Source organism: Bactrocera dorsalis, chromosome 2 (genome assembly GCF_023373825.1).
Source record: "Bactrocera dorsalis isolate Fly_Bdor chromosome 2, ASM2337382v1, whole genome shotgun sequence".
Classification (NCBI taxonomy): domain Eukaryota; kingdom Metazoa; phylum Arthropoda; class Insecta; order Diptera; family Tephritidae; genus Bactrocera; species Bactrocera dorsalis.
The window spans coordinates 11,535,673-11,545,258 of record NC_064304.1 but is presented as its reverse complement, the minus strand read 5'-3'; the positions used below and the strand labels follow the sequence as shown (position 1 = coordinate 11,545,258).

The 9,586-nt window shown below is 39.0% G+C and overlaps 3 protein-coding genes and 1 long non-coding RNA gene across 4 annotated transcripts; 2 read left to right on the top strand and 2 right to left on the bottom strand.

The window, feature by feature from the left end:
• Positions 1 to 8: 8 nt before the first annotated feature.
• On the top strand, positions 9 to 5,041 carry LOC105227544 (CLK4-associating serine/arginine rich protein). Its single transcript, XM_011206924.4, has 7 exons — positions 9 to 378; positions 468 to 565; positions 688 to 2,655; positions 2,949 to 3,072; positions 3,595 to 3,694; positions 3,848 to 3,953; positions 4,060 to 5,041. The coding sequence occupies exons 1-7, from the start codon at positions 280 to 282 to the stop codon at positions 4,871 to 4,873; spliced, it is 3,309 nt and encodes a 1,102-aa protein (XP_011205226.2). The 5' UTR covers positions 9 to 279; the 3' UTR covers positions 4,874 to 5,041.
• LOC125776539 (uncharacterized) lies at positions 2,968 to 3,712 on the bottom strand. Its single transcript, XR_007421795.1, has 3 exons — positions 3,573 to 3,712; positions 3,187 to 3,511; positions 2,968 to 3,105 (listed from the first exon to the last, which is right to left on the bottom strand). It is a non-coding gene; the product is annotated as an uncharacterized LOC125776539 (long non-coding RNA).
• Positions 5,042 to 5,186: 145 nt separating the features above from the next.
• LOC109579628 (hypothetical protein) lies at positions 5,187 to 6,826 on the top strand. Its single transcript, XM_019990772.3, has one exon. The coding sequence runs from the start codon at positions 5,687 to 5,689 to the stop codon at positions 6,626 to 6,628; it is 942 nt and encodes a 313-aa protein (XP_019846331.2). The 5' UTR covers positions 5,187 to 5,686; the 3' UTR covers positions 6,629 to 6,826.
• A 48-nt stretch (positions 6,827 to 6,874) lies between these two features.
• On the bottom strand, positions 6,875 to 9,454 carry LOC105227543 (augmin complex subunit dgt6). The gene is made up of 4 exons (XM_011206923.4): positions 8,436 to 9,454; positions 7,941 to 8,366; positions 7,239 to 7,879; positions 6,875 to 7,105 (listed from the first exon to the last, which is right to left on the bottom strand). The coding sequence occupies exons 1-4, from the start codon at positions 9,304 to 9,306 to the stop codon at positions 6,875 to 6,877; spliced, it is 2,169 nt and encodes a 722-aa protein (XP_011205225.2). The 5' UTR covers positions 9,307 to 9,454.
• Between the last annotated feature and the right edge of the window lie 132 nt (positions 9,455 to 9,586).

Here is a 9,586-nt window from a genome sequence, read left to right as displayed (position 1 = left end):
TAAATTATTACCAATTTCGTTTTTTTCAAGTTCTTAACTTTGCACGGCAGCACCGTCTGTGCCGGCTGGCGGTAATTTCAGAATGTCAAATAAACGTCAAACCATTTTGTTCTTCACATCGTGAGGTAAAATAAAATATCCAGCGAAAAAGGACTTTAATCTTTAAGAGGTTCTGCTGGATGGCGGAATTATAGTAACATAGTGTCTAGTATGTTTTACGAATGATAAGTTCACAAAACACATATATCACGTAGTGCCAAAAGAATATACTTGTGGATAATGTGGCACGAGGCTCGCAAGCAAGAACGCCGCATACGCGGTATGATTGTAGACTATCGCAAACGCGCGGAGCGTCGGCAGGATTTTTACGAAAAAATTGTGAGTGACGAAAGTGTATGAGAAAACTGTGTGAGAATTTATAATACAATTAAATTAATATAATTTATTTCAAATTATTATATACGCAGCAAGCGGATCCTACTCAGTTCATTCAAGTACATGGGCGTCGGTGTAAAATTCATCTCGACCCAGCAACAGCTGCCGCGGGAGATGGAGCCGCCATCATGCAAGTCATATTTCGGAAATATCCGTTTTTTATTTGTCCTAAATTTTTATAATAAATATTTATTGTTTATTAAAATAGAAAAATAAGATTATAATTATATACTCGACATTTGTATTTTATAGTGTGCCTTGGCAAGGCCAACAGGATAATCTAATCGATCGCTTCGATGTGCGTGCACATTTAGATTACATTCCGGCGATACCAAAAGTAAATGATGCTGAGAATTCTGAAACCTCCGTAGAGGAACGTCAATGCAATTACGAAAGATATCGTATTTTGGCCCAGAATGATTTTCTAAACGTAACGGAAGATAAATTCCTACATCAACTGTACTTAGAAGAGCAATTTGGTGCAAATGCTCAATTGGAAGCTATGGAACGTAGTTCCAATAAGAAGAAACCATCAAAGAGTGGTGTGAGCATCGGTTATATTTACGAAGAGGGAGTCGCATCGACAACATCTGGTAGCCATCCTTTTCATCCTTCAACTCAAGAAAAATCAAGTGGGAAATCTGAAAAAGGGTCTGATTCAGAGTCCGACTCAGATATGGATATGGATGTTTCCATTGACATCTCAAAACTAGACACTTCACAAGCACATGAGTTAAATGCTTGTGGTCGTAATTATGGCATGGTAAGCAATGACTTTTATTCCTATCTGACAAAAGATGCAGATGAGGCCGAGGCTCTGCGTATTGCACGTGAAGAAGAACAAGAAAAGATGCTATTAAGTGGACGGAAGTCTCGTAGGGAGCGCAGAGCACAAAAAGAACGTCGTATTGCATGTCGTCCATTTAGTCCACCAAGCTATGCGGCGAAAGAAGACACTGGTGCGAAAAAAGATAAAGACGAGGAAAGTGAATCGCGTTCACCATCACCTGATCCCAATGCTGGAAAAATTACATACATAACATCTTTCGGTGGAGAAGACGAGTTACAGCCACATTCGAAAATTTCAATTAGTATTGGACGTACTCCACAAACTCTTGGGGAATCCTGCGCTGGTGTGTCAGCAGCAACTGGTGCGTTAACACCACAAATTACATATGCACAAAAGGTGAAGGAGAATTTGGAAAAGCTCAAACAGTTAAATGAAAGTACAAAACGTTCATCCGCTATGGGTAAAACCAGTAAAACAAGCCGATCGCGTAGCCGTTCGAGGAAGCGCTCACGCAGTAGAAGTCGAAGTCGTCGTCGAAGTAAAAGACGTAGCAGGGAACGCCGACGACGACCTTATTCGCGTTCACGGTCCCGTTCGCGCTTGCGAAGTCAAAGTCGTAGCAGACGTCATCGACATAGAAGGTCACGGTCCATTTCCTATGAACGTTCAAGACGCAAACGACGCTCCAGACGTTCAAGTACTAGATCCGATTCGTGTTCCAGATCACGTTCACAATCACGTGGTGGTCATGTTGGAACACATAAACGACGTTATAGATCAACAAGCAGCTGTTCACATCGCTCTAAGCGACGCAGTAGTCGCTCCGCTTCAAGCGGCAGCCGACATTCAGAGCGCAAACGCAAACAAAACTCAAAATATAGAAAGTCACCAATAATGGACCGTCGTCGTCCGCGTACACGCACGCGTTCCAGATCTCACACGAAAACGTTGCCTCCCAATGCCAGCAGTGCTAGCTCATCACAAAATTTACCTAAAGGAAAATTGGTTGTCCAACCCGTAATTAGTACATCGGAAGTCGCGGCATCAAGCGCTCCCGTTGCCACGTCGGTTATGCCTATGGTTAGTTATCCGTTATCAACGCGTATAAGCGCCATGTCCACCGCAGTAGCCGCGGCAGCTAAAGAACCGCCGCCACCACCACCACCAGTCGAGGTCGCTAAGGGGTCAAGCACGCAATCAACAACAGCTTCCGATAGTGCAGTGGCAATAAATTTATTGCCGCAAGTGGTGGAACCGCCACCACCGCCGCTTAAGCGTTATTATGGACGCAAACGTGGAGATGACTCATCGGACTCGGACAGCGAATCCGCCTCAGACACGAACGCAGATGATAAAGACAATGTAAAACTTCATGCACCAATCAGCGGCGATGGAAATGACAGTGACGAACGCATGGATGTGGATACTACGTAAGTTATGCGCACAAGGAATGCATCTATGGTAAAGTTGAACCACATTTTATTCATTTTTTTTTCATACATATATAATTATGCGTCTGTATGCGGAACGATTTATGTATAAGTTGAAAGAAAATTGCCGGTTTTTTCACATATTTCTGTATGCATTTTGTAAGTTCCTTTAATAGCAAAATGCCATTAAAAAACATTATTAAATTCATATTCGGTCATTATAATAATACATATAAATATTTTGATTGAAATTCACTTTCACATGTTTCTTTCTATTTTATTTGTTATTTTAGCTCTGAACGTTCCAACCCTTTGCCATCATCATCAACGTCAACCACTGGTAAACAAATAGGCAAATATTGCACTACTGCTCCGGCGAAAACCAATCCAAGTTTTTCTAATGCTACCGAAACCAAAGTCAGTAAGAACCACCAAAAAATATATGAATTTCTGCAACACAAAATCGAGAAATGCCGGAATAATATCAAAATTATAAAAACTCAATGGACAAGGGATAGGATGTTAACTTACCAAATTTTATAAAAATGGACAGTGATAGGCTATTAAATAGTTGACCTTTAATTGACTTTGATGACATTTTATTTCTAGACGATAGCAAGCACTGTGGTATCATGTGGTGTTAACGAGTAAATTTGAAACTATAAAATATTCCTGAGTAATATATTTTTAGTTTACATACATATGTATGTATGTATATATGTATGTACATATTTTTTTTTTGTTAATGCACCACTTTACCGTTTGCTTATAGTTATATACATAAACTTTTTTTTGACAATCCTCAACATTCTTAGCTTGTGAAAAGTCTTTGTTGAAGAAAGGACATTGACCTCATCTAGAATTTATAATTTATATGTAGTTTTAATAATTTGAAAACTGGTTGTGCTTTTGTTAACCATTTGAAGTGATTCCTTACAGACACCGTCAACATCTTCATCAGCGCCGCAGGGCAGCAGCAGTCGTTTGAATTTGCGCGAACGACTGAAACGCAAAATGCAAAATTTGCTCAACAAGCAATGTAAGTACTAAACTTGTACAAACAATTGATTTTTTTTTTTTGTTCATAATACTGATCCAGCAAAGATATCATTAAATGCCATACAACTTTTCTTTCTCACCACTCATTGCTATCTGTGCGCGTGTTTATGTGTTTGTGTGTGTATATATATAGACAAAGCGGATAAACGAGCTGAAATCGAGAAATGGCAACGTGAACGACAATTGCAACAAGAACGTGAGGATGAGATGAGAGAAATGGCACTGAAACTAAGACGAAGGTAAATTATTTTATGCAAACGTCTATTCTAAACGTGTTTTACCACATTCCTGCCCCATCTATGTATTCACAATATATACTTTTTTTTTGTTCATAATGCATTACAGACAACGTGAGCTTCGCCATCGCTATGGTACGCCATCAAGCGGTAAGGACTCAGATAGTGATGCTTCGGGTGCTGCAAAATCCTCACATCAGGCATCACAACGACGCAGCAAATCGGTAAGCAGCGGGCCTACAATACTTCCTGTAACGGAAAAACTATCGACACAAAGTCATCTGCACGCTGCCGATCGTGGGAAAGATGCACAACCGCATGACCAATACCATTCGTCAACGTTACATGTACAGGCTAGAACTATGCAACGTAGTAAAAGTCGAGAAGAGCGATTGCATCGGTCGCGCAGTCGCAGTCAGTCCTATTATCAGCTGCAACGGTCGGCTGCAGCTGAACGGCGCTCACGTTCACGTTCGCGTAATCGTCGTAGCGCTTCGAGACGCAGACGCCGCAGCGCTTCACGTTCACGCTGGCAACGTGATACCAGTCGTGAGCGTGCGTCGCGTCATCAACGTACACAACGTTATGATGAACGCGACCGTGAACGTGAGCGAGATAAGGATAGGGACAGGGGCAGACGTTCACGTTCAAGAAATGAGCCGCGCTCACGTGAAAGCTATCGTGATCGTGATAGAGATAGGGAAAGGGATCGGGATCGGAATAGAGATCGGGAACGTAATCGTGATAGAGGCGACAGAGATCGGGAAAGGGAAAAGGATAGGGACAGAGATCGACATCAGCGCGATGTGCCGAGTAGCAGACAAGAAGCTGTCACCAGCAGTGGCAACAATACTAATAGTAGTAATAGGAACCGTATTGTCATATCGGCGCCCCCGAAACTAAAAAAGCTAGTTGATTACTAGACTAAGCACTGAAAAGACAGCAGCAGCTTCCATTTGTGGAAATTGTTTCGGTTTCTTTTGTTGACTTTTTTTTATACAAATAAGGGTTGAACTATTTAAATAACATAACTTCATTAATTATTTGAAGAGTTGATTCATAATAAAGATCTTTCAATTGTTGGTACAGTAGTTTATCCGTTTGTTTTTCTTTATATCCTGAAGGGGGTATATATTATATTAAGTCTTCGAAAACTAAAGAAGATATAAAGTTTACATATGTATATATTATGTAGCAAGTTTAAGTAACGTCCGCCTGCCTGTATATACGCGTTTTATTGCCTTGGTTTTGAGATATCGATTTTAAACTTTTTGTTTTCTCCCCAAGAAGCTACACATTTGTCGAAACCACTGATATCTTGTATTGAAAACTCTAAACGATATCTTCATGAAATTTGTCATGGATTATTTCCAAGTAAACGGTACCATCTCCGAACGGACGACGTTCTTTCTTGTTTACATCTCATTTCCGTCAAAGATGTGAAAGTATGTACATATGTTCCAACTTGCCAAGTACAATATGCATACATATATGCCTCTGCGTTTTGCCGTCAAGACCCCGCTGAGTATACAAGTAGCTTTGCTTTTTACATTAGAAAATGAAATAAATTTTAACTCTTGAAAGTGTGTTTACAAATTTTAAGTTATTCTAATATATCATAAGCAAAATTTTAAGTGTGCCAAAAGTTTAAAAACATTCAAAAAAACATTGAAAAGTAAATAGCAAACCTTTAGCGGAGAGAATAATCAGCGAGCATCGCGCCTTTTTTTTAGTTTATGGAAAGCGCTTTCCATTCTACACAGCTAAAGCTAGAGGATCAGCATATTGAGTCAGGTGAAGGGGAATATTTTAGCAGCAACGCTATCGATCAACAAACGTCACATAATAGTTCGCAACGTTTGATTCCGCTGACCCCACAAGTAGTTAACGCTATGATGGAATTTAATGGCTCCCAATCAAGCACTAGCGTCTCGGATAAAAACTTCTACAACACATTCTCGATAACTTGTTTGGTGCGCGAAGAAGTGCAAAACATTTTGCAAGAACTATGCGTTACCGATCAGTTTATACGCAAAGAAGAGATCGACGCACTTATAGAACGTTGCCTGCGTGAGAAAGTGCATATCGAGAGCAAAAGCCAAACGGTTAGTGCAGAATCTTTGCCGGAAGAAAATCAAGAAATTGAAGTCACTGTTGAAATGCTAAATGAGACGGACAAGAATAAGTTGATCGTTGAGAATTTCCAAATACTCGAACAACGTATTACCAATTTGGAAGAACGTATTTCTACCGTATTGCAGACGGTGCCAAAATTACGCCACTTGCAGGCGAAGAAATTCAAAATCAATACAGAAGTCATACGTGAGGAGTTGCGCAATGTTATGCAAAGAATGGTCATCGATGATGCTGCAAAGCCAGTAACGACCAACGATGCAAAGACCACGTCGGAGAGTGAAGTCAATGAAAAGAGCACTTTAGAAACGATAAGTGATGACAAAACCACCGAAACGATTTCGGAAAACAAAGTGAATCCCTACGATGACATGTACTACGCTGAGCGTCAAAATGTTATGAATATATTGAATTACAAAAAATCCAAAGCCACTATGGAACTTAATCGCAGGCCATATTTAAGTCCACATATAAAACCGATCGTCCGAGAATTGGAGAATATCAAATTTAAACCCAAACAAAAGGCAGCATTTATCACAGAGTAAAATCGCTATATACATACATGTGTATGTAGATGAGTGAAGTTTCGGTGATGCATTTCATAAATCAAATCAAGTCGAATTTCTATTATATTAAAAACAAATATTAGTTTATTACCAAACAGTTATGTGGAAAGCGAAATATAAAAAATGCAAACCGCAAAATATTTAAATGAAATGTGTCCATGCATGTTTTGTATATGTATATGTATGAATGTGTCTATATGTAAAAAGTAGTTTATGAGTATTTGACTACATTGTAACATCATTTAGTACGGTATCGCTTATATCGAATAAATTATCATCATCGGCAATTATTTGTGTCGGCATTTGCCGAGCCTTGGGTTGAGCACATTTCGGGGTATTAATCATATTTTGATCGTTTTCACCATTTAATTTAGCGTTTCTTGTATTCTCTGTCACAAGCACGCATCTGGAAGACAACTCCAACACTTGCACAGCGGCCACACGCTCCTCAGTTTTCTATAAGTATATACGATTAAAGAGGATGTTAGAATATGTTATAGTTGCTTATCTATTTAACTTAAAACTTTCGGTTAAATATGTTCCGAAATTTTTAATAAAATAAATAAATATGTGTTTGTAGATGGCTTACGTCAACGAAAATTGTATTTTCCTGCACTGTGATGTCGTTCAATTTGATCCTTGGCGTATCAGTGAATTCAGCTGGCGTCGGCACGAGCGCATCTAGCCGTCCAGAAGGACTTGTGCTCATATTGGCGATATTCATAGAATCTCCTTGGACTTTCTGCACAGCTGAAAGCCGTCTAGTGTACAAAACTTTAGCTTTTGTCCCTCCACCACTCCCACTACTACTGCTTATAGCTTCGAGTAGTTGTGTGCGTGCGATACGTGTCCGCTCATTAGAATTAAAAGGTGTGTAGGGTGAAGCACTGGAATGTTGTCCACTAAGATGTTGAATATTATTCACAAGGTCTGCTGAGCGGTCGACACTTATATTTAGGTTATTAGATTGGACTGTTTTTTCTGCCAAAATAACTGGTTCAGACTGCAAATCCTTATGAAAGATATTTTGACGTTCCCGCCAACTAGTGCTCAGTAGAGCTGTGGACGTAGCCGTATTACCTTGCGTTTTTTGACGTTGTGCACGCAGGCTGCCCTTATGAATAGTGCGGAGAAGCTGTGTGGAGTCAATAATGCGCGACTTGTTCATTGTGTTATTCAAATCGATCGAAGTGTCTTTAATAGTTTGTTTTCTTGCAGAACGGGGCAATACTACGAATTTGTGATAAATTTATCAAAAACAATTCTTATTTCATTTAAAATCTGCAAATACCTGAAACATTACCACATAATGAATCGGTGGCAATTTTAGCTTGTACATCAGAAAAAAGTGGTAAACGCATACTATCCAAACGGCCAGAGCTAAGCGCTTCCAGTTTAATTGGTGGCGTGCAAACATATTTCATCATTAGAGAGTTGCAGTCATCGCTAATATGTCCAGGTGTTTGCTTGCGATGGTTGGAACGTTTTTTCATTTGTGAGTTCAGCGATAATTGGAAACCTGTGACTTGCTTTTCTATTTGTTGAAATTCAGTTTCGAGTGCGGTTAACTCTGCTTGGACAAGTTCCCCAGAAGTTCTGGTCTGTTCCACTTCACCAAAAGCATTTTCTAATATGGGATGGATTAAGTTAAATGCAATTATAAGCTCATTTAACTTGATATCATCTAAGGCATTCACACTGGGATGTAAAAATACTTCTGAAAATATTAATTAATGAAATATATGAAATTTTAAGCAGAAAACACTCAACAAACAGAAAAACATACCTGAATGTTCTGTATTTTCGGCCGGCAATGCGTCAGTAATCTTTTGAAGAGCATGCCGCACTCGACCTTTATCATATTTCATTTCCGCCTCTTTCAATTGAAATTTATCTATCCGTTCTTTTAGTTCGGCAAGTGGTTCTTCCAATTTACGAACCATGGCAGTTCCCTTAACAAATTTCTCTTGAAACACTTCTCGATTTGATTTTTCAAATAGTTCAATAAATTGTCCGTTGCATAGTTCATTTTTACTGCTACCCGTTTCTTGTGCAAGCGTATTAAATATTTTTTCCAGTTGCTGAGTTTTCCCACGTAATTGCACTATTTGTTCATCTACATTGCTTATATAGGCTGAGGCATAATCCTTGAAAAATGAATTTTGTTTTCGCATACGCTTTAGATTTAGATCAGCTACATGGCCAGCTTCCACATCGGCGCCTAGTAGTTTTTCTCGAAAGCGTATCTGCTCTTGCACAACGAATGCTACCAAATCCAAAAGAAATATGATGAATTTCTTACCTCCAGGCATTACAACTAAGTATGATTTAATATCCCCCCATTGCAGTTTGTGTTTCTCATTTAGGTGTTTCAAGTATTCAACAGTGCTTGTGCGGAAATTTGCCTCTGAACGTTTATCTGTGATAGGCCAATAGAAGCGCTTTTTGAACTCAGTCGGATCCAATAAACAAAACAAATAATGCATTACATGAAAAAATGCCTGAGCATTAGGTTTAATGAACATTTCTTCGTTAAGACATTTTCGCAGTTCATCTGTTTGCGGATGCAATAGACCCAGCCCGCGCAGTTTTTTATACAACTTTTCACTGAGTTCTCGTTCCTCGGCACGCTGCACAGCAATTATTGTGCGATCCATGGTATTAAACAGTTGATCTACACATTAAAATTGCAGCTTAAAACAAAATTTTGTGAAAATTATGACAATATTTCATTTAGTACATTGGAAGATTTTATTTTTCGCTGTGACACATATGAAAACTGATGGCATTTTCAAATTGGAATTGGCCTACAATTAGTTCACAATGCAGTTATCACTATTGTGAACATAAGGGGTTAAGAGAAATCGTAAAAAAAGACCGGAGAATCGTAAAAACATGCGTTTATTATTTTTAAATAAAAGTGTTAGTTTATTTAAT

Excerpts from the sequence above, each read along its gene's own strand:
- LOC105227543 (XM_011206923.4), bottom strand. The coding sequence starts at position 9,306 with ATGGATCGCACAATAATTGCTGTGCAGCGTGCCGAGGAACGAGAACTC. Across the intron at positions 8,367-8,435 it reads CGAAAATACAGAACATTCAG|AAGTATTTTTACATCCCAGT; the intron begins GTATGTTTTTCT and ends TAATATTTTCAG. Across the intron at positions 7,880-7,940 it reads ATTATGTGGTAATGTTTCAG|TATTGCCCCGTTCTGCAAGA; the intron begins GTATTTGCAGAT and ends ACAAATTCGTAG.
- LOC109579628 (XM_019990772.3), top strand. The coding sequence starts at position 5,687 with ATGGAAAGCGCTTTCCATTCTACACAGCTAAAGCTAGAGGATCAGCAT.
- LOC105227544 (XM_011206924.4), top strand. The coding sequence starts at position 280 with ATGTGGCACGAGGCTCGCAAGCAAGAACGCCGCATACGCGGTATGATT. Across the intron at positions 2,656-2,948 it reads CGCATGGATGTGGATACTAC|CTCTGAACGTTCCAACCCTT; the intron begins GTAAGTTATGCG and ends TTGTTATTTTAG. Across the intron at positions 3,073-3,594 it reads CTAATGCTACCGAAACCAAA|ACACCGTCAACATCTTCATC; the intron begins GTCAGTAAGAAC and ends GATTCCTTACAG.